The 25215-nt window shown below is 34.5% G+C and overlaps 1 protein-coding gene across 2 annotated transcripts; it reads right to left on the reverse strand.

Moving 5' to 3' along the window:
• Positions 1 to 604: 604 nt before the first annotated feature.
• Rnpc3 (RNA binding region (RNP1, RRM) containing 3) lies at positions 605 to 25215 on the reverse strand. 2 transcript variants are annotated; one of them, XM_050162247.1, is made up of 15 exons: positions 24994 to 25215; positions 24029 to 24076; positions 21043 to 21161; positions 17300 to 17383; positions 16792 to 16903; positions 15920 to 15988; positions 14848 to 14990; positions 11217 to 11342; positions 9583 to 9731; positions 8085 to 8246; positions 6753 to 6847; positions 6581 to 6639; positions 4275 to 4407; positions 3577 to 3648; positions 605 to 787 (listed from the first exon to the last, which is right to left on the reverse strand). In XM_050162247.1, exons 1-14 carry the CDS (start codon positions 25183 to 25185, stop codon positions 3592 to 3594), a joined length of 1548 nt encoding a protein of 515 aa, XP_050018204.1. In that variant the 5' UTR covers positions 25186 to 25215; the 3' UTR covers positions 605 to 787; positions 3577 to 3591. The 2 variants fall into 2 exon arrangements, with proteins under 2 accessions (XP_050018204.1, XP_050018203.1); XM_050162246.1 differs by having other exon boundaries at positions 605 to 2523.

Below are 25215 nucleotides of genomic sequence, written 5' to 3' on the forward strand. Positions count from 1 at the left end.
TCTGCCCATTTTGCAATGCCATAAAAACAAAGGAAACAATTATAATTCTCAAGGACATATCAATGAAGGCACCAGCCTTTGGAGAACAGCTCTAAGGTTTAGGTATATGTGTGTGTGTGTGTGTGTGTGTGTGTGTGTGTGTGAGAGACAAATAAAAGCCTTTGTAAAAAAATCTAATTCTTCTATTAAAAATTAATTTTATCAAGTGAAAGAATTAACTATGAGAAACATCTTTAACTTTCAGCAATATTTCTACAGAAATTAATTTTAAAGATATAAAATTCAAATTCTAGGTTAGAAATGGTCACAAATATTAATACTTTATAACAGACAAATCTACCATTATCAAAACAGCAGGCAATAGTATCAGTAAAAACTGAAACTCTTCTTAAAATAATTACCTAAATAATATTTTTAAAAAATATGTGTAAAAGTGCATTGTATATAGGTAGGAATGGAAAATAGGATTAGGCGTATAAAGGAAAATGTATAGCTAGTACTAAAAAATTAATTTATAATAATTACTTTATAATTAGTTAGTTTATATTAATTGCTAAGTTACACTTCCTTAATAGGTTAAGTAATAAAAAATTACGGACACTGCTGAGAAGAAAAATAATTTATTATATATGCAATAAACTATTATAAAGTATCTCCAAACACTAATGTGAAAATGTGAGATTTCTGAGTGCTTTCAAAGTTGTTACGCACAGTTTCATAGTCCAGAGGACGAATTTCTTCTCTCATAGTTCCACAATACTTGAAAGGCAGAGAATTCAGAAGGAACCTAAAACACCATAAAAGTCCATTAAAAATAATTCAATTCGTTAACTTTAAAAAGCCCAAATACTAATATGGAGAAAATTAGTGAATCATGTCAATACAACAAAATAACTGCTACTTATAATATTTAAATCTAAATATTTAAATTGTATATATCAAGTGACTATAATCTCAGTTTTGGAAAGCTTCTACTATTAGGGTGGCAAGAGAATTTCGAGTAGTTTTACACAATTATATTAGCACCATTTCCCACAAAATGTTGAGGATTTTTATTTTACCACTAAAATAACATTGTATGCCTTATTAAGTTGGTATACAATGGTCAATCACTTTAACAAAGTATCATCTAAACTTCTCAGTGGTCCTTTCTATTACTAAGGGAACCATTCAAAATATATTACTGGAAGTTATTCCAAGTGATTTTTATTTATTAGCTCTATAATAAAGAGTCTAGAAATATTTATACATAGCAACTCTTCCATGGTGGTTCTCTCTACATTAGTAATACACTAGAATCAAACTCTAAGATAGAAAGCAGGTAATTCATTATTACCTAATTTAAAGTTCTCAGGATTTAAATATGCAGGAAAATTTGAGACCGATTGTTCAGAGAGATTGTAGTTATCATACAGCCTGGAATCATTGTTCTTAGTTCTAGAAAAAAACTGACTAAGCTATCTGAAGTCTATCATGTCTTATCTGTTATTCTTTTCAAATTTATATATACATATGTCAAAATTTGAACACACATATATAAATTTTGTTTTAGAATTTTTCACTTTTGTTTTGAAAAGACCAAGAATAAGGAAAATCCTTCCAATTGTCAAAGACATTTCAGTTAGACTTTCAATGTGATATGTTACTCTACTGTTGAGAATTTTGTAGAAATCTTATTAGTTTTCAATATATTTATTACTAAAGAAAAAAATCCTTTCCCAGTCAAATTTTAGAACATATTATTTAGAACTGTGCTAGATAGTTTTACTGTCAACTTGACAAAACACCGAATAACCTGGGAAGACAGTCATAATAAATACTATCTAGGCTATGTTGGTCTGAGGGCATAACGTGGTCTTGATAGATGTTAAGACTCAGCCAATTTTGGGTAGCACTGTTCCTTAGGAAAGGGGACCCTGAGAGGAAAAACTAGCTCAGACTAATCAAGAAAGGATCTATGGGTTTATTCTCTTTCTGATCGACTGTGGATATTACACTTTATAAACTCATGCTGTGCCTTCCCCACAACAACGAGCTGTAACCTGGAATTGTAACACAAATAAATCCCTTTATCCCTAAGTTGTTTTTTTGTCAGCGTATGTCATAGCAACAAAATGAAACTAGAACAACACCTAAATGGGATATACCATGAAACAGAAAGCATGTTCCTGAAGTAGACTGAGGAAATTCACATATAGAAGAAATACTACCAGATTCTGTAGTAAAGCATATGTATACAGTAAGGGACCTGATTCACTAACTTTCCTTGAACAAAACTCCTTGATCATATGATAATGTAGAAAATTAAATAGTCAATCTAAAATGCATGTAAAATATTTGTTCAAGCTACAAAACTAATTTGAGAAATATTTCATTTGATTATAAAATGTATTGCTTACTCTAGATAGATGGTAGACAAAGCATTTCTAGAAAATGAAACAAAACCACTGCCCCAAAAAGGATACAACAAGAAAGGATACACTTGTATGACAGTATTACAGCAGTATTTACGCAGGAATGCTTCTAAGGAAGAACAGCAGAATGTAGTTTATTTTCTTTGCTAATCGGTAGCAGTAGATTTATAAATGATTTACTGAAATACAAACTAAAATTCTTTTTCTGCACAGTATTTAAGACATCTGACTGTCTTGAAAGTAAGCTTAAATACTCCAAGAAACTCACAGAGATTATAAAGTATGCAAATCTTCCTATTTTGATACCCCCCCCAACAGCAATTTTGAGCGATTATTTTTACATGTTCTTTCAGGTTCTAAGAGTACAATAACTAAAAGTAAAATATCTCTAGCTCACACCCCAAAAAATCCTGAATGGATTATTTCCACTCGTTTCTCAAAGTAACATAATTTAAAATCTCTAATTCTACCCTTTGAAATCATTTACTCACTTACATAAGTAGTGACTGTGTTGCAAAAGATATGTTGCAAAAGATTATGCCACAAAATCATGTTTGAAAAAACTGATGATCATTCTAAATAAACAGCACTAAAGCATTTTTTTTTTTTTTTAGCACTAAAGCATTTTAGTAACTGTTTTCCTTCGGTTTTCAGTAAGGTCATTCACGAACTCAATGGCAGTACAACTGGAACAGTGCCAGTAAGAATACCCAATTAGTCCTGGCTTCCCAGATACTGTAACTTTCGGTATTGCAATTACTAAAGGCTGAGAAACTCCTTAACCATAGGACAAATGGGACTACCTGTCACCCACCTCAGAACTACTGACACAGAAAATCTTGGAGGGAAGGACCAGCAACCTGTTTTCATCAAGCTCTCCAAGTCATTACAACAATGGTTAAAAATTAAAAACATCATGCAAGGAATATATACAAAGTAAAAACCAATACATTCCATCCAGAAAATTTTCTCTAAAAGTTACATACAAACTGATTTTATTCTAGTGACAATTTTGAAGCTAATGAGAATCGACTATACACACAGAAATTTTATTAAAAAATTATAATATATGTCTGAATAGTAGTAATCCACAAGACTTTTATGCTTCCTTGCTTTTACTCCAAGTAATCATCGTATCTTCCACTGTTTTCTCCAAACTTACCTTTATCCATTCCTATCATTTTCGTTTTCCTTCTTTAGAGTCTTGTTTTGGTCTAGCAGATCGAGCAAACTGCTAATGCATTAAAATTAAGGGTCCCATCATGAACATGAAAGTGCTATTTTTATCAAGATCTAATATATAAAAATATATACTATACAGTCCTAATATCTAATGCAGAATAGAAAATAGCATTAAAATTTTTCCTAAATCATGCATAATGTTCACAATTTGAAAGGAATTCAAAGTATCTGCTCTTCTTTATAACTGTCACATTTCTTAACTGTACCCTCACTAATTTAAAACTTGATTTTACTACACGACAGCTGTGCAATGATAGATGTATTTTGGTCACTGAAATTCCAAAGTAGAAATGTGAATTACAATAACTCTATACTGAATCCCTTCAGTGACTCCAAGTATATTTCTAGATAGTATGTTTTGACCTTAACATAAAATAATTTAGAGCTGAATAAAAGTATAAACTTGGCTGAACTTTCCCTAAATTGCTAAAGTTAAATATTTTCCAATAATGATTAAGGAAATTTGTCACCTGACTGAGCTAATGCATGTTGATCTGTAAGTAACAACTCAACCTTGAATAACAATTGTTGATATTATTATAAAGAACAACTTGAAATTATTTATACCCCACTTATAAAAAATCCCAGGGTTTTAGAAGGGATTGATTTAAAGGATACAACCACCATGGGTTTTCCAAAAAGAACATAGCCATTAGCTTCTTTTAAGGCTTTAGCTGCGGCTTTTTCATTTGGAAGTCCAATAAAAGCTTGTCCTTTCATGCGTCCTTCTTTCATCAAGCGAATATCAAACCTAGAAGTAAAAGAAAAAAACCAAATAGTAATTAAAATCATGAGTCAAAGGTCTTAACTATTCAAAAATCTACTATTTCAATGTAACAACAGAGCTATTAGTAAAATATTTGAATTAGATATTCCAAAATTATATTTTGTATTGTTCTTAATAAGCAACAATTGTGCTATGCTCATTGTTTTAAAATTATATCACTAGCATGGATAAAAGCAAACTCTTAATTTCTTGTTTTACTATGATCCAGGGTTCTAGTATAGTTATACTAACAACAAAGCAAGCTAAAAATTTTTAATTCATCTTTTTACACACATCTTTCAATGAGTTCAATATTATATACTTAAGTGATTAAAAAAAGAATAAAAGGCTAAGAAACTAATTTAATTAAGTAATTGGTTTACAATATTGAATTTACATTATTATGAACATTTACAAACTTTTACATTAGATAGAAGATTTGCTAGATACTCAAAGCTATCATTTTATTAATGGTACATGGACAAAGAATGGCTCTTCCAAGCATAGGGATGTTACACATTCTTCCTAGTATACTCCCCCAGTGTCCTATTATTCTACAGCACAATTATATAAACAATTGGACACAAAACTATTTCAAAAAGCTGTTTATAAAAATGAGATTGCAAACTACAACAAAAACATGATCCAGTATTATAAACTCAAAAAGCAAACAAAAGAAAAAAAACCATACAGTATCAACTGGCAGGCCTCGTAAGAGTACAGATAGAAATGTGTTTACTTTGCACAAGAGCCCAACTTCAATCTCATAAACTCCATTAAAACAAACAAATATGCAAAGAAACAAGAGAAAAGGCTGGGCATAGTGATGTAATGCTTATAATTGCAGAAACAGGGAGGTAGAAACATATGGCCCCTGATTTACTGGTCAGCCAGACTACCATTTTCACAAGTTGGTGAGTATCAGGCCAATAAAAATACTTGTCTCAAGCACAAACACATAAAGAGGAGGGTATGTAAAAACACATACAGGTGCATACACACACAAACTGGTGTAACCATCCACCTGCATTTTTCTGCAGTGAAATTTTTTTTTATTTTTTATTTTTTTTTAATTTATTAAAGATTTCTGTCTCTTCCCCACCGCCGCCTCCCCTTTCCCTCCCCCTCCCCCAACCTCCCCCAATCAGTCCCCCTCACTTGTCAGCCCAAAGAGCAATCAGGGTTCTCTTCTGCAGTGAAATTTTTTTCAACATTACTTCTCTCAGAAGAAATAGTCATGGGGGGATCTACAGCTTTTCCTAAATCCATATTTTCTTTTACCTCAAATTATAATTATAGGCAAGATAATACTGGAAATACAATCTTTATAATATATATCTTATATGCACTTATACATATGAACATAAAATATATCCAAATGACATACAGGGCAGGTAAGATTTTAAAAGTATTGATTTCACTTAGAAATAAAATAAAATTAAATAGCTAAAACCAATTTTAGAAATACAAATCCAGAGCTCTGACCAAACTAGAAAACCTATTTTTGGAGATGGGCCAATAAAATCATTGAACACATCTCCACATAGTTCTCAGGCAACATAAAAATAAATAAATAAATGAATAAGTTTAAAAAAAGGAAGCTAAAAGGGCTGGAGAGATGGCTCAGAGGTTAAGAGCACTGACTGTTCTTCCAGAGGTCCTGAGTTCAATTCCCAGCAACCACATGGTGGCTCACAACCATCTGTAATGAGGTCTGGTGCCCTCTTCATGTCCAGCAAGCATACAGACAGAACACTGTATACATAATAAATAAATAAATTAAAAAAAAAAGGAAGCTGAGTAACAATACTTTAGTGTCAAGAGTTTCAGAGAAAACTTATCTGAAGTCCTGTACATACAGGTTATTTAGCAGAATATAACAATAAACATTTCTTTACATATAGTCAATACAGCTTTCATACTAGGAAAAATTGAACAGTTGGAGGAAATATCTGATTTAAAATTTTAAAAATTTTTATTTGCTCATTTACATAGAAATATATCTATTTCTGTTCTAGACGAATAAAAGGACATTTACACAGGAGAACAAATGAATTACCATGTGAGTTTCAGCACTAAAGAAAAAAAAACAAGCGTAACAAAACATGGTGAATTTGTAACAGATAAAACACAATTTACAATTATGTCTGCCACTTACATTATCCGCTGTGTTTCTGAAGAAAAGTCAACGTATCTTCCAAAGATAAATTTAAGGTCCTAGAATTTGAAATTAATAATAATAAAAAAAAGGGTAAGAAGAACATAGACAATTCAGAAAACCAGAGGGGGGAAAGCAAAACAACAAAATCAAATTGCAAATTTCACCTTACCTTTTCTTGAACTTGTCTAGCTAAATTCTTTACATAAATTCGGCAGTTTGGTTCACCAGGTTCGTAACTTCTGAAAACTGAAAGGGTTTCCATCTCTTTTTAAGAACAAAGCAAAATAAAGATATAAAATTAAAATACTTTTAGCAATTTTAAAAATAACATTCAACTGTAACTGCTAAAAAGGCAAAAAATAAGCTTTATGAAAATGTTAACAGATAGTAATAACAGTATTTCACAAATTTATATTAAAATCTAAAATGAATTGTATTATTTAAAAAATTGAACCTTTGCTTAAAATTTCTCAACTATATAGAATAAAAATTTGATCCACAATCCACTTGAAGAGTTCTACCAAAATAAAAGAGAAGCCATTTTACTAAAACTCCTAAACATGTGATAAAAACCATGTATTAACTATTCTGCTTAAAATGCATTTCCCAACTCATTAGTCACTGTCATGTTCAAATGTAGGAATAATGGATTCAAAATTTATAGTCAGAAATTTCAGACAAAGGTCTCCAAACCTCTTTATGGTTCCTCATATTTATCTGCTTTGGAAAACTAGATTTTATATTCAAAGATATTAATTGAAGGCTAATTCCTTATTATTGTGAAGAAAGGTATTAAAAAATACTAAAATAAAAAAATCATAATATGTTGGTTTGAATAGGGGCTAGGAGCTCCTATGTTTGAACACAAAGTCACCAGTTGGCAGAATTGTTTAGAAACAATTAGAAGGTGTGGCCTTGGAGGAGGTGTGTCACTGACAACAGGCTTTGTGATTCTTTCTTCCTACAGCTTGTGAATACAAACATGAACTTTCAGTTGCCTCTACCATGTCTTTGTTCTGCAATCATGAAGTCTAAAGCTCTGAAAACAATAACCCAGTTAAATGCTTCTTTTGTAGTTTCCTTAGTCCTGGTTTTTATCACATAGAAAATGGTTAAAATATATGAAAACAATTTTAAGAATAATGTTGCTATATAAAGTCCTACATTCAGATTTCTAATCACTGTATTTTAATAATGACCTTGTATCTACTTTAGATATTCTATGCTCATGATTTGTCGACTCTTTTAGATACACAGTATGTAACTTCAGCCTTGTGGGACTTACTCATTACCAAATATTTACTGCAAACACTGTATGGTAAGGAACTTCCCCAGTACGAGGTGAGTTTTTTAAAAAAAGAAAGAAGTGTCATTAAACTAATTCTAGAAAGATACTAAAGTGTCTATCTTAATGTAAATGACCTGTAGAGTTCTAATTTCAGAAAGACATGAGATATAAAATATGAGATGGATTATGAGTTGGTTTATGTCATTATATTACCTTCTCTAGAAATTCGGCCCTTTTCCAACTCCCTTCGAGAAATACATTCTGAAGGCATTTCATCAGAATCGTCTTTAACCTCTTCTGTGATGTTCAAATTAGGCTTGGGGAAGATTTTTCCAAATCCTGTATTTGAGTCATCAAGTTCAGTGTCTGGTGAATCTAAGAGTTCAACGTTAATATCAGTCATAAAAATAGAACCAAAAGAAAACAATCCAACCAAAAATCCCTTCATATTTCAAAACATATTTTAGGTTTCTTTTCCTGTTTTCTAGTTACAATTTACAAAAGTATCATTTGGTAATTTAATGTTTCTCAGTATTTCAGAACAGAAGCAGGGTAATCTTTCCCATAAATATTCAAAGAAGAGTGTTTTAGGGTTTTGTGGGCCAAGGGAAGACTTTGGTTTTGACCCTTCAGTTCTGTTATTGTAGCATGAAGGCAGATATAAACAACAGCTAAAGAATCAAATGCTTGATTTGCAGTGCTTCTTAGGGGAAAAAGAGGAAAGAAAATGAATTAAGCTTTAGCATATTCTGTTTGATGTACCAAATGGGAATCTGATGAAAATGCTCAACATTAGATAAGAGTGTGTATATTGGTATGTAGCAACTGATTGTTTATCCTACTCACTCTAAAATAGTAGTAACTATATGTTAAGCTAAATGTGCAATTAGTTAAATCATAAAACTGATAATATTCTAGCCAAATACAGTGACTCAAGATAATCTAAAATGGTTATAAGAATTTCAGAAAGCAACATCAAAATGCTGTTAAACAGCCTCACTCCTTTCAACATAAATTAAAAGATTTGTATCAACATGTTAGTCTGGAAAAAATACAAAAGATACATTTGGGGATACAAACATTCCATTAACCTCCCTACCCCTCGATAATCAGCAAAACCCTAAATTTCATGGAGATGTTATCACTTGCAAAAAATTAATAAGAAGAGCAAGGAATTAATAAGCACAGCCTTGATGTTTAGCACTTGGGAAAGGAGAACTCCATGGGTTTTAACCTGCTTTGGTATGCATAGAGAATCCTATCTCAAAATACCAGAAAATAAAAAGCAACATTAACAATCTTTCCACTTAGCTTAAGTTTTATTAAGTAAGAGTTGAAAATGTTAGTCCATGATATTGAGACTCACCTAACCATATATATGTTAATGTTTGATAATTTTTTTTTTTTTACATTTTGGATGAAGTCTAATTTATTCAACATTGTCCTCCAACCATTAGCCAAGGACGTCCCCAAACTTCTGAGTCTCCTGCCTTCGTTTCACAAACACTGGAATTATAAGCTACATTACCATGTTCAGTTTATAAGTACTGGGGACTAAACACAGAGTTCCATGCATGTTCTCTATCAAATGAGCTACAATCTCAGTCTGCAACTGCATACTTTAAGTAAAGCTGACAAACACTATTACAAAATTTTATTTTAACATCAAAAAAAAGGTTGAAAAGTATATGAAATAACTAATTTCTCTTACCAGAATTCTTTTCCTCATTATTCTGCTCCTTCTCCAAATCTTTCTTAAATGCCGCTGGCATGTTGTTAGATATATTGAATTCAATTTTTTTATTACCTACAGGTTGTGGTTGGTCAAATACATCTGATGGTAACAGCACAGGATGCAAACTAGTATTTATAATAAAAAACAATCACAACGTATGATTATAATTTAAAATAAAATTCTAAGAACATTACTTCAGATATTCTTTAAAAAGCTCATGATGACAAATAAAACGTTCTATACATTTTAGGGACTACACAAACTGACTAGAGTTAGTAGTCCAATAAAGCTCAATAGTTGGTAATGATACTATTAAATACCTAATTTATAGATGAGGAAACTAAAAAGATGTTCAAAGTTTAAAGTCATTTGGTAAATGAAAAAGTTAGGACTTAACCATTTTAAACAGCAGATTTTTTTGTTTTACATGTATTTTGTATGTGTGGTAGGGAATATTTTTACATCAGAAGACAAACTGTGACAGTTATTTTCTTCCACCATATGGATATTTAGGATCAAATTCTAATTATCATCACTGGCCACAGGAACCTTTACCCAGGGAACTACCTTGCCAGTCAATTTAAGATAAGCTTAAGCTTGATTTATATAGTAGAGAATTACTTTGACTTCTAATCATTCTGCGCCCTTCTCCCAAGTGCCAGGATTACAGCTATATACCTCATCATCTGGCAGTGCTTTTAATGCAGTATATATTGTACATTGTGTAATCAGTGATGTGGTATGCAACTCAACAATTAGTGAATTTCTGTCAATAAAAATGTTTAACTGCTCAGTAACTTTTTTATACCGGTTGTATGAAATACTTGAGTATAATAGATTAAATAATTATCATTATTGGCCGATTTGCTCATTTTTTACTGTATAAAACAGCTACCAGAAAATGTGGCTTACAGTGTTTTTACTATTTTGCAATGCTATAAGAGTTAAGCGCAAAGAAATGCCCTATCAACAGAAAGAGGTTAAGATGTCATAATTTATACATAAGATTATTTCTATTAAAATGTAACTCGCAGAAGAGTGAAATGAAGTTAAAAACTGCAATCACTAGTAAGAAGTAGTAAATATGCCTGATAAAAGATGCTAATCTGAAATAAATACTGAGTATTATCAAATGCTGGTAAACAAATGAATTTTAAAAACTCTGTGAGTTTGGCAAATAGAAACCCAGTCACCAACCAAGTGTGTGCTACCATGATCAGTTTTTTTAATACAAGTTTTTAGAAAACTTGACTGCTGTGAAATTTCATACTATATAGTATATGCTATACTTTCACCTGTTTACTAGAAAAAAAGTCTAGTCTTTAGCCACACCCACCTTTTGATATAACATGTTATATGCGTGTCTATTTTAACTGCAAGTTTCATAAATTCCTGAGAGAGCTGTTTTTAATACCTCCTTTGTGATAGATACAAAAATATCCAAATAAGATCCATACTAAACATTAACTGCCCAGAGTTGTAACAGAAAAAAAGTTGTATACGATACCAGTAATCAATTGACAACTGTCAGACTGAAGAATAACCTGAGTTAAGTGAATACACAAAGCACCTACAAACAACCTTCATTTCATAAGTATACATAAAGCTACCTATGTGAAGTTGATGAAGGTATATTCAACATGTCCTTTAATTTTCGCTTTTTTCTCACTTGGCGTGGCTTTGTGGCTTTGGGTCTTTTGGGCTGAAGATTTGCTAGCTCCATTAGTTTGTTCATTCTGTTGAGAAACAGGGAGGCAAATAAGAGTTGGTATTATAGAATATAATTTTTATCTTTAATAAGAAATATATTTAAAACTATTTAGGTTAACTTTAAAGCCACCAGTACACACATAATCCATTTGACAAAAATTCACATCTTAAATTGACCTGTACCATTTAAATCTTATTTTTAAAATATTGGCCAGATTTTACATTACCAATTTAAAAATTTCATTATGAATATCAGATATTCAAATAAAATGCCATAAAACTTACAAACACACAAATATACTGTATTATTTTGTGCCTTTTATTTTAATTTACTAACAGAACATGGCCAGATATATATAGCAAATTCCTAGCAGCTAGGGCTAAACAGCTAGGGCTTTTTCTAGAAGTCTCCAAACCAAACACAATAAAAATGTTATTAAAAATACAAACATTTAGCCAGGCAGCGGTGGCACACACCTTTAATCCTAGCACTGGGGAGACAGGGGCAAGAGGATCTCTGTGAGTTCGAGACCAGCCTGGTCTACAAGAGCTAGTTCCAGGACAGGCTCCAAAACTAGAGAAACCCTGTCTGAAACCCTCCGCCCCAAAAATCAAACATTTAAATATTCAAACTACACATCAATATCAAAATTATCCACCAAAAATACACTAACCTTCTAAAACAAGACCAGGCACATAATAAGACATTAATAAATATCTGACAACTAAATATATTTCTTAAAAATTGTTTTGTTCAAATGGGAGGCTGGGAGGAGGCAGAAACTTTTTTTTTTCTTTTTCTCAATAAAAAAAAAATTGTTTTGTTCCCAGAAAGTAATAAAAATGTAGCACAAATTCTATTTGGTTTTAATACATAAATCCTGACTAACCTGTAGTCAGACATTAGGGCATGAGAGCTGAAGGATCAGAGAAGCAGTGCAGCCAGCCACTGAAGAGACCTTTTAGCTCTACCAATGCTCAGACCAAAGGGATGACACTGTCTTCAGACTGTCTCCTCAGATTTCGTCCTCTGGCTGCAACTGTCTCCACCAAACCTCAGAATGCAGTGAGCTCCAGTCTCTTCTCATCTTATATTTCTGTCAGCCACCTCCCTAGTGATGGGATTAAAAGGTGTGGGATTCCCAAGTGCTGGGATCACCTCTGTGTGAGTTCTTTCTCTTCAGAGTCAATTGAACTAAACAAGAATCCTGGGATTAAAGCTGTGGACCACTACTCCTTGGCCTCTAGTGGCTTAGTTCTGCACTCTGATCACCAGGAAAGCTTTATTTGTTAAAATGTAAATAAAGATCACTAAATAAAAACATGCATTAGAAACTGGTTTTGCGGATCTCTGTGAGTTCGAGACCAGCCTGGTCTACAGAGCTAGTTCCAGGACAGGCTCCAAAGCCACAGAGAAACCCTGTCTCAAAAAACCAAAAAAAAAAAAAAAAAAAAAAAAAAAAAAAAAAAAAAAAAAAAAAAATTGTTCTCTTTTAAGATACAAGATGAATTTTGGGCAGAATTTCATACCAAATTTCTAAATATATACTTATAAAAATTAAATCGAGTTTGGTCTAAAATATGACAGATTTCTAATTAGAATCACTACAATTACTTTTTAAATATTTATTTATTATGTATACAATATTCTGTCCGTATGCCTGAAGGCCAGAAGAGGGCGCCAGACCTCTTTACAGGTGGTTGTGAGCCACCATGTGGTTGCTGGGAATTGAACTCAGGACCTTTGGAAGAGCAGGCAATGCTCTTAACCACTGAGCCATCTCTCCAGCCCCCTACTAAATTTTTTTTAAGTTATCTAAGGGAATCGTTAATAAAATTACTATTTTATACTACTCTTCAGTTTGCACATACTAATCTTTGTATCCAATTTGGAATTCTCTGTATTCCAGTTTTTGTATATATTCTGCCAAACAGAGCACTGCTAGCTCTCAGTGAGATAGATTACTATGAAGAACTACCTGCTTTGCTAAATATCTCTCTTCCACTATATTCTATCTATTCTTAGTTGGTAGTATGAGTCCCATCGGCAATTTAATTTTTCCATGGAGAGGAAAGTCACTACTTAGATGGGCAATGGCTTAGTAAAATTGTTACATATTTTCAAAATCTGTTTGAGGCCTGGCTCATACTAATACTTCCTTAGATCTGACTTCTTACGTAGTTAGTTAAGATTCCCATCACTTACTCACTGAAGGTGGGTGTTGGCCCAAGGATCAAATCAAGCTAGTTATCTGCTCTTGCATATACATAAAGTTTTGCTGGAACACAGCCACTTCTATTCATCAACTATAAACATGGCTGCTTTCCTGACAGGAGAGTAGAACTGAGTTACAGTTGTGACATGTGACCAACACCATGCCTCACTCACAAAGGAAAAAGCATTTATTCTTTTGGACTTATAAAGAAAATGTTAGATTATATGCCAGAAAATTGCTAAGAAATTGACAATTTTTTTTACATAATCTTTAAATAAACATGTAGAATCTCAAGCTAACCAATGAAGGGAGTTATTTATTGGCAGTACTAACATGTAAGTTCTGTAGAGAAAGTGTAAGATTCCTCTAGAAATCATTCTGAAGACAAGAGTACAGGGCACTCACTCAGCTGTTTAAAATGTGAAGCCAATTAATGCTTATTATCTAAGAAGCTATCTTCTATGATGTCACGGCAAATACCAAATTAGTGAATAAAATATTACGTCAACAAAAGTGTGATTTATTGTCCTGAAAGACGTAGCTTAAAACATTTGAACATGAAATATTTCCCAATATGATAGAACCCGAGGACCCTTGGGTTACTTAGGATATACTCTGAAAAAGGCTGTGGGACCATGATGTCTTCATTTCTCTTTTGTTTTTATAGTTCTAAACTGAGTACTACTGTGCTCTCTTGTGTTTAGCTACGATGGACTGTTTAATCACAGAGCTAAAGAAATGGGACCTTGGCTGGTTATGGACTGTACCCTCCCAAACTGTAAGCCAAAATAAATTTTGTTTTTGGATGTTAACTCTCAGATACTTCAGTATAATGCTGATATGAATAGCAACTGGCTACTTTATATCTCATTTGGGATCCTATGTGTCAAGTGACTAAAATTTTTCAGCATTGTTTATACTCATATCTGTGAAACACCTTATTAACAAGGCCTTGTAAAGAAAAATTGAGTTAGAAAAAAAATTCAAAATTTTTTAAAGAAAAAGTAATTTTAGAGCTACAAAAATTTTAACAAGCAAAACAATAAATATGGAACCATAAATAATGAGGCTCCATTGCACTCTGTAATACTAAAAAAAAAAAAAAAGTCTTAAAAAAATTATTCTTTATCCAAAAATTTTTCCAAAGACCCTAGTATTCACTGAACTACTATATATATGTTCACGATCTTGGGGAGGTTTGGGATACAATTCAATGCACTCTAATTTTGAATAAAGTATATGTGAAATATAGGAAGAGCATGTCTTTTCCACATTCTTATTCTCAGAACAAAATTAAATATGTCACTTCACAAACCTCTGCCGGTCCTCTTCATCACTGCTTTCATATTCTGATTCTTTACTAGATAAATCCTCATCCTCGTCTGGCAAGGGAGGTTCCTCAGGTGGTTGAGGCGATGTAGGTGGAAGGGGTGCATGCAATGGCATATAATCCTCATACTATTTAAAGGAACAAAACAGATACTATGTAAACTAATGATATTTACACAACAGACAAACTATTTTGTATAACTTCTTAACTGTCATCAACAGAATCTCATTCAAGATAAATTCTTGAGTCTCTCATTTCTCTTCTTTAATACATTCAACATACATTCAGGGAATATCTGTGGTAGCAGACTGCTAGATAGTAACAGTTTTGTTTTCTTTATTCCCTAGCCATCAAAAACTTGGAAAAATACCTTATAGTTCACCATGTAAATTACCCCATGGAATAAGAGCATAAGAACTTGATATGTAATCCTTCCTTTGTTTCTGACCTACAGTATGTCCTAACCAGCATGAACAGGCACATAATAAAGACAACCTGGGTCTTCTGAATGACTCAAACATCCCTCCTTCCCTGTTATTTGAAATGGAATAGCGATGACAAGACATAAACTTACTGTATTAACAGTATCTAATATTACTTTCTAAACAACAAGTACATGGTGGTATTACAATAAAAAGTTAGGAAGCTAATAGTTCATATAATAGTAGCCAACTAAAAAGAAAACTCAGGTTTACCTGTATGTTAAAAGCAAAAATAATTTTGCATTAGTATTACTGATAAATACATAGTATCACAGTGAAATAACCTCAAGAGCAGACACCCTACTATGTAAATTATTGAACAACTTTTAGCAACCTTACTTATCCTTTCCAAATGAAGCTAGCTGCATTTGGATCAAAACCACAGCAACGAATTTTTAGATAATTCAGTTAAATACAATTATCTTATATTTATACTTACAGATTAATATAATATCATTTGTGGTTCTTGGGATTAAAGAACAGAAAACTGGAAGAAATTACAAAATTGATAAAATTTACCTCTCAGGAAAGAAAAAAGAAAACCATGGTTCCTAAAATTTCTAAGAATTTCTTACCATAGGCGGTCGTGCAGTAATAGGTCCAAATGGTGTGGGCAAATTCATTTTATTCATAAGATGAAGCACCTTAAAGTAGCAAAATATTTAAGTAACATAGAATTAATGTCATGATTAATCTCACATTTTTTATATACCAAAAAAAAAAAAAAATCTGGAAAAACATTCTTTTGTTTTGAGAAAGTCTCACTATACAGACCAAGCTGATCTAGACTCACAGAGATTCTCCTGCCTCTGTACTCTGAGTGCTGGAATTTAAGGCAAGTACTACCACACCTAGCATGTAAACACACTTGATTAACAATAAAAACTAAAGTCACTCTCTGGCCTTCACAGTTCTTAAACCAAGAGAAAATGAGGCACCAGTATCTCAGAACCTTAATCCTCCTACAATATTAGTCATTTCTACAAATACATTGATTTTCATTCCTAACACTAAGAATATAATGGTCTTGTAGTATAAAAATCTATTGAAAATGTTCTCATATAACTGTCAGTTTACTGTGACTATGAAACAAAGACGAAAGAAAATATATAGCACCTATATTTTATAATTCTGAGTAGTATTATTATCAAGGTTCTCAACCATTTACTGAACCAATACCTTTTCTTAAAGGATTTCCATAAGCCAATGTCATACTCAGTAACAGTTATAACAAATCACATCTTCAAATGTAGCCTCAGTCTCCATTCACTGCATTTATGAAGTTACTACTTGAGAGTAGCATGTGACAATTCATTACATTTAAAAACACTACATAAAACACTGTCTCTCTGGAATTCGTAAGATTCCTATGTTACAAAAATGTTATGAGTATCAGCACAGTTATAAACTTTATCCCATAAGCAAAAGTTAAGTTGATTCTGCATACCTGTACATAGAATTTGGGCACACTTGCCAAAGCATTTACTATATTTGCAAGGATTGTGCTTGAAGGTGGTGGGTACATATATTTGAGACATGAATTCAGAGGAAAAGTCAGCCTACAAAACAAAATGAATTAAGGAATATGCTTATTACATTTTAATAATTCCATATCAGTAACTCACTTTAGATAATCTATTATTAACACATAAAACTGCCCAAATGATATGTCATGTATTTATCGTATTCCTTAATATACCTATTACCTTAAAGAAAATAGCAGTATTTACCAGAGCACTTATCAGAGTTCATTTACAGACCTGAACACTTTAATAGACTTATGCCTTATTAAATTCAATGAAAAAACCTCATACTTCAAAACTGAAAACATTAAATTATACATGACATATTAAAATGCTGACTTTAAATACAATCTTACTTATAACATGTATGTATAATATATGTATACTCACAACAACAAAGACAGAATAATAAAAAATAACAAAAATGCAAACCCATGATTTGGTGCAATTCCATTTTCTATTGTTAAAAAGTCAGGTTCTTTCTTCTCTTTATCATCTTCCACAGTGTCATCTGACCTAGAACAAAGAGAATCACAAATGATATTATCTTTGGAAAGAATGCGAAACTGTATATAGAAAAGAAAAAGCTTTTCAAACACGTCATTACAAAACCAATTTCATTTAAAAAAAAAAAGAAAGAAAAACACAAAAACCTTTAAAGGACTTCTCAAACAAGCACCACTGAGAAAAAAAGGAGTGCATAATTAAACTACACTTAGATTTTAATCCCTACACTTAGATTTTAATCCCTACACTTAGATTTTAGTCAGTTTATGAACATGGTAGGGCAATTCCAAATGATCCCAAGGAAACAAAAATATACATTATATTATACATCTGTATTGGGGAACTCAAGTCTTTTTAATGTGCATCTACGCATAAAATTAGAGACTTGCAGGGCCTTACTTCTTTCACCTTCATCTCTTAAATTTCTGATTCTAATAAAATTAGGTTTTATATTAAAAGGCCTAGGCTGCTGTAATTCAGCCAAGTTTCTAGAAGATGAAGATTTTTTTTGCATATTACATTGAGGTTAACTACTGTAATGAAACTCTGCAAAGGCTAGTCTCGGAACTAAAATACTGCTCTTTAATTTGCTTTTATCAGTAGGAGTTTTTTCTTATACAATATATCCTGATTATAGTTTCCTCTCCTCCTCCTCCCAGCTCCTTCCCTCTGGATCCGCTCTCTTTCTGCCTCTCATTAGGAAAGAACAGTCTTCTAAGAGATAACAACCAAATATGACAAAATATAGTAAAAATTAAGGAAAAAAACGTTATATTCAAGTTGAACATGGCAACCCAGTAGGAGGAAAAGGGTCCCAAGAGCAGGCAAAAGGCAGCGCCATGTCCACTGTTAGGAGTATCACAAACACACCAAGCTAACAACCTCAACATATATGTAGAAGATAGAAGACTACATGATTGCTGCTTCAGTTTCTGTGGGCCCCTAAGGGCCCTGCTTAATTGGTTTAGTGGGCAGTGTTCTTGTAGTGTCATTCAAATTTTAGGAGCTCCCTTGGCTCCTCACCTCTTTTGCATGATTCCTTGAACTTTAAGGGGAGCGATTTGGTGGTACTGGGAGCAGCTAGAAACCAGAGTAGAAGAATCACATTACAAGAGATGAGGTAGAGGGAGAGAGTTGGAAAAGAGACAGATGGAACTAGGGGATCATTGGGGGTGGTGTGGAAACCTAGTGCAGTGGAAACTTCCTGGAATGTGAGGTGATCTTAATGAAGACCTCAGTAATGGAGGACATGGGAGTCTCAACTAGCCATCTTTTGTCACACACAGGGATTCCAGCTGAGGAACTGGGTTATACTCAACTGGTTGTTGGCCAACATGGTCCCATAGAAATTCCCAAACAACCCAGGCTGTTGCTAAGAAGAAGGGTGACTTTTCACAAACTGACAGTGGGGTCCCAATGCCAAAGACAACACTCAGTGAGCAAGGAGGGAGAAACTGAGCTGTTACCTACATGGAAACTTCACCCCTATATTATAATGTCTTTGGTGCACTAAGGTACTCTGCAAGCTTCAGAAAGACAAACATGGACACCAACCCAGCCACAAAACCTTTGACCTACAATCTGTTCTGCCTGCAACATATGCTAGGGCAATGGTGGTACAGAACCTGTGGGAGTGGCCAACCATGTCTGATTTGACTTAAGGCCCACTCCACAAGAGGGAACCCATGCCTGATACTAGTTGGACAACAAAGAACCAGAGACTACATAGCCCAGGGATCTAGGGTAAAATCAAACACTACTGGCATTAAATAGATGATAGATAGACAGACAAACAGACAGACAGACAGACAGACAGACAGATAGATATCAATAAAATGACTCCTGATGATATCTTGCCATATTCATTTATCAGTGCCTAATCCAGCCATCATCAGAGAGACTTTCTCCAGCAGCAGATGAGAACAAATGCAAAGATCCACAGGTAGACATGTTGCAAAGAGAGGACTCAAATGAGAGGCTAAAGGAAAAAAAAAAAAAAAAGCCATGCCTATTCAGGAGACCCTGTTATGTCTAATAAAGAGTGTTATTCCTATAGGTTGGAATCTGAAATCTATTGAAGTTTGAAACTGTTTGAGGCAACATGTTACAAATTAGAAAATTCTACTGGTGGTCTCATATAACAGATCACAAAACAGGGACACACTAAAAATATTATATAAATTACTTTCAGTCAACATATACAAGGCAGATATAAAACAAATGAACTCAAATTTTGCATGCAAATGCATGGAAATAGAAAGCACTATCTTGAGTGAGATAACCCAGACCCAAAGATATGAATATGGTATGTACTCACTCATTAGTGGATTCTAGCCATAAACAAAGGACATTGAGCCTATAGTTGGTGATCCTAGAGAAGCTAAGTAACAAAGTAAACCCAAAGAAAAACATATATAGATCCCCCTGGAAATTGGAAGCAGACAAGATTGCCAGGCAAAAGTTGGGAGCATGGGGATGGGGGTGGGGTAGGGGGAAGGGGAGAGGGGAGAGAGAAGGGAGAAGGGAAGGGTTGAAGAGAGCTTGGGGGAGTGGGATGGTTTAGATGGAGGAAGGACGGATATGGGAGCAAGGAAGAAGATATCTTAATTAAGGGAGCCATTTTGGGTTTGGCAAGAGGCTTGGCTCTAGATAGGTTCCCAGGTGTCCATGGGGATGTTCCCTGGGCAGTAGAGGAGAGGGTGCCTGAACTGGCCTTGTCCTGTAGTCAGACTGATGACTATCTTGAATATCACCATAGAACCTTCATCCAGCAACAGATGGAGATAGAGACAGAGACCCACACTGAAGCACTGGACTGAGCTCCCAAGGTCCAGCTAAAGAGCAGAAGGAGGGAGAATATGAGCAAGGAAGTCAGGACCACGAGGGGTTGGGCCACCCACTGAGACAGTGGGGCTGAGCACACCAAATAGGAGCTCACCAAAGCCAGCTGGACTGGGACTGAATGAGCATGGGATCAAACTGGACTCTCTGAATGTGGCTGACAATTGGGGCCGACTGAGAAGCCAATGATAATGGCACTGGGATTTGTCTCTACTGCATGTTGGCTTTTTGGGATCCTACTCTATTTGGATGCTCACCTTCCTAAGCCTGGATGGAGGAGGGAGGGCCTTGGACTTCCCACAGGGCAGGGTACCCAGCCTGCTCTTAGGACTGGAAGGGGAGGGGGTGGGTGAGTGAGAGAGCAGGAGGGAAGTGGGAGGAGGGGAGGAAGGGGAAAGTTTGAATGGTATTATTTATAAAGTAATAAAAAATTATTAGAAAAAAACAAATTAACTCCATGTTTAGTGTTGGGGTTAACATCTCAAAGCTAATTAATCATGCATTTGTAAATATTCAAAATAAAATACTATTTATCCCAAACACTGCAGGTAATGGATAATTAACCTATAGTTGCCCTTCCACTAAAGTAGAATCCATCCACCCTACTTCCTTTTTCCTTTATTTATTATCTCTCAAGACTCAGTCCTCAACACAACTAGAAACAGAAATACTGCTTTACTTTACAGATTTACTAGAGCTACATTTTATTAAGCCTTTCCACTTATTTTGTCAATCAACAATGCAGTTAAGTATAAAAATGACTAGACAAACATGCACACACATAGGCATTTTTTCAAAATGGGAGTAAAACATGAACATCTACAAACCTTTTCTTTTTCTCTGTATTTGAAGTGGGACAGGGGGAATGAACTCGATCTTGCTCTTTTGCAAATTCAACAACTAAGGTATGACCTAGAAGTTTCAGCTGATGAAGTCTTGTCAACGCCTTTAGGTACAACAACAACAAAAAAAAAACCAACAACAAAAGAAAAATCACTTAAGTCATCTTAATTGAACAAAAGTTATAGTTTTTTTTTACTACTAATATTGTACATACTTCCTTCTCAAGCTATTTTACTACTATTACTTCTCGACCTACTGTTCTTTAGTAAAATGAAATCTGACTTCAATATTCTGCTAACTGCTTATACCTAAGCTGAACACAGATTAAAAAAAAAACATAATAAATCTTCTGGTCATACACTAAATTTCAACCACAAAAAGCTCAAGATGACCCTTACTGACACCAGACAATTATATATCACAATCTTGGCATAAATTGCACTGATCTCTAAGAGAAATTTCTGTACTTTTTTTCCCCTTAATATATAACCTCACAGTCTCTTCTCCTAACTTAGCATAGGACCTTGATTCCTACTTTGAGACAAATGAGACTAAATGAGAAAACTGTTAACTTTAACTCTCTATCCCTAGCATTTGTATCCCCATGTTCCACTTTGCATGTGTTACTACAAATTAACTGTTCATATCTTAAATCCAGCTGTTAGTGATGAAATTCAATCCTCTATTATTTCATGTCTTTCTTTAGCTACTCTTTGGACTAGTGGTTCTCATAAGCTGAGACCCCCTAATACATTTCCTCATGTTGTGGTTACCCCCAACCATAAAATTATTTCACTGCTACTTCAGCCGAGCTTTAGTAATTTATCAGTCTTGATATCATTATTTGGGAGCTTGTGGTACAGAGAAGACTTGCTACAAGGGAAAATGTTATCTACATTAAGTTTTACATCTTTATTCAGGTACATGAACTATATTCCCTAATAATAGTCATATAAAATCATTCAGACAATTATAGTCCAAAACATGGATGCTAACAACTTTAATATCTCTCATATGTCTGGGAGCCGAATTCAAGATTTTTGGTTTTTTTCATGTTTTAAATATTTGCAGTCATAATCTAGCATCATGCAGTAACATCTAAGTCTTAACAGGGCATTTACTTACATCATACATGACACACTAAGACTGAAAAAATTTATACTTTTCATGTGTAGTTTGACTGTAGCCTGTTAACTGAGACATGGTTTAAACCTTCTCACTTGTAACAACAAGTTTAAAAATACAGTATTATTCCTTGATGAAGATTTGGGCTATTTCTGCTTTTTTCCCGTTTTATAAAAAGCAAACATTATTTCTAGTTTTGAAGAGTACGGGCAGGGTGTAGTTTAAGCCCAAAACTCGAGAGGTAGAGAGAGTGCCAAGGTACATCTCTGAGTCAGATGCCAGCCTGGTCTAAACAGTGAGCTCTGGGCCAATCAGGACCACATTGTGAGATTCTGTTTCCAAAAAAAAAGAAAAAAAAAAGGCTGATTAACCCTGATTAGTAAATTATGCTCATTTCTCAGTAGTCACATCACAGACTCTCTCCCTAATTTCTTTTTCAATCAATATAGCATGTTTTTCAGTTTTGCAGTCCTTTTCCTTCCTTTGTTTCTTTTTTTAAAACACAACATTTCTCTAGGTTTTTTTGTTTTGTTTTTATCTCTTGACTAATCTTCCCTTGGACCACCATAGCCAATTATATATTTGAAGAACCTTGCTCAGCTCAAGAAAATATTTAAAAATGTTCACGATTTTCACAGAAGTACTCCAAAGATTCCTCAAAATAAACAGACAACATAAGAATTCATTACACATCGATGTAAAGATCCTCATGTTTTTTTGTCATATAAGTTTATCAGTCCAAAGATCTCAACTAGGGCTAGAAAGATAGCTCAGATGGGTAAAAGTGCTTGCTGTTAAGACTGGTATCATCTTAGTTCTATCCCTGAGACTTGCTGTGGAAGGACACACCAACTCCTGTCCTCTGACCTCCGCATGTGTGTAGTGGCAAATGTGCATGCACACACATATAAATAAATAAAAATGAAAAACAAATTAAGAACCCGAACTACTCTTTTTGTTGTCAAATTCTACATATCTAAGGACCTACAAACTTTATTTCTGTAGAACTGTGATTTCAACTCAGGCCCTGTGTATTTTATGCAACACTTTTCTGAATTACTTCTGTAGTCTAAGACCCACAAACAATTTCTCTGCAAAGTATACATATACTTCTCTCCCTTACTTTTCTTATTGCCCTCTTCAGATTCATATTCTTGCCTTGGCCTCTAAAACAGCATCCCATGTAGTCTTCCCAGCTCCAATTTTTCTCTACATCCACTGCACTATTTAAGTGTATCAACCCAATCAGATAGTTTTCATGTGTCTAACCATATTTTTGCCTTCTCAAAATAATCAGTTCAGTTAGGTCACCTCCTAAACAAAATTTACTACCACTCTTCTACATATATAGAGACTCCAGTTTTTTATTCTTATTTCTGCCACTGCATTTAGCGCCTGGCTGACTTATAACATTCCACGCCCAATTTTACTGTTTTCTAAACCCAAAATAACAATTTGTTTTCTTCTCAAAATTTAATGACTCATCCGAGGCCTAGTTCAAAGGTGGCAGCTTTACAAATGATTCCTTAGATTTATACCTTTTAATATTAAAAAAGTATCATACATTACAAATAATTATCTAGCTAATATTCTTTCGAATTTCTTTTTAAAAAATTATACATGACGTTATCCTTACCTTGCTTAATAACCTATGATTCTTATATCTCAGTATCTAATCACTGGACAAGCTTTAATATCTGCCAAGTCAACTGTAGCCTTTTGGGGAAAGTCTTGGAACACAAATGATTTTGCTTCTGAAAATGACAGTTTACTATTACCTTCCACTCTGTCCTAAGAAGGGAAAAGAAATCTCCGAAAGCTTTAGTAATAAAGAAAAATGCATACCTTTACTGCTGCTTTTTCATTAGGGAAAGTAGCAAATGCTGTATGTTTCTGAAATAAAATGAAATGGTCTTAGTATATTTAGACTGAGCCTGAGAATATTTTTATTTCCATTTGTTAGAATTCATAACACTGTAAATGGGCAAATATCGAGGTCTTTCTTCTAAATCAGCAATTCTCAATTTTGAGTACACAATCAAAGTCTCCTAAAACTTTAAAACCTGTCTGGTTGTTGTTGTTGTTGTTGTTGTTGTTGTTTATTTGGTTTTTCGAGACAGGGTTTCTCTGTAGCTTTGAAGCCTGTCCTGGAACTAGCTCTTGTAGACCAGGCTGGTCTCGAACTCACAGAGATCCACCTACCTCTGCCTCCCAAGTGCTGGGATTTGTTGTTGTTGTTGTTGTTTATTTGGTTTTTCGAGACAGGGTTTCTCTGTAGCTTTGAAGCCTGTCCTGGAACTAGCTCTTGTAGACCAGGCTGGTCTCGAACTCACAGAGATCCGCCTGCCTCTGCCTCCCGAGTGCTGGGATTAAAGGTGCTCACCACTGCCCTTTTAAAAACGTAGAAAAATCAAACACCCGCACCAAGAAAAAAAAAAAAAACACCTAAGCGTTCCACAAGGACTTTCAACTCTCAAAATACCGTTACCTTGGGGAAAGTTTTCTGTCAAAAACATGCGACATCTAGCTCACTCGCTTTTCCGAAAACAACGTAGTGCCTGCTCTACAACCGCAAGTTTTCAAAGAATCCTTTTTCAGACGTCTATAACCCTCGAACAGAAATAGGTGCACGTCTGGGGGTAGGTGCACAAACCGCATGTAAAGGGGTGCTGGGTCGGGCAGCGGCTGGGCAGTAGCCGCCGTCTCCGCAAGGACGTGATCACAGCAGAAGCAGGGAACCAGGGACGCCGCGCACGCGCAGATCGCCTTCACCCCGGCCCGGCCCTCCTCCCCGGCCATCTCCCGCTTACCAGGCGCCCCTTATCGGACAGGACGCGCACCGACTGCGCCCCGAAGTACTTCAGCAAGTCCTCCTTCTCCTCGGCCGTCAGCTCGGCCGGCAGGTGCCTGACGAGGAGGGTGCGGTCTCCCCGGGGCGGGGAGAGCGAAGCGGAGCCTGGGCCTCCTCGCGGCAGCGGCAGCGGAGGCTCGGGCCCCGCCATCTTCCGCGAAGCAGCGGCCGGATGAGGGTC

This window comes from Alexandromys fortis, unplaced genomic scaffold (assembly GCF_014885135.2).
Source record: "Alexandromys fortis isolate MF-2015 unplaced genomic scaffold, M_Fortis_MF-2015_v1.1 scaffold_110, whole genome shotgun sequence".
Taxonomy (NCBI): domain Eukaryota; kingdom Metazoa; phylum Chordata; class Mammalia; order Rodentia; family Cricetidae; genus Alexandromys; species Alexandromys fortis.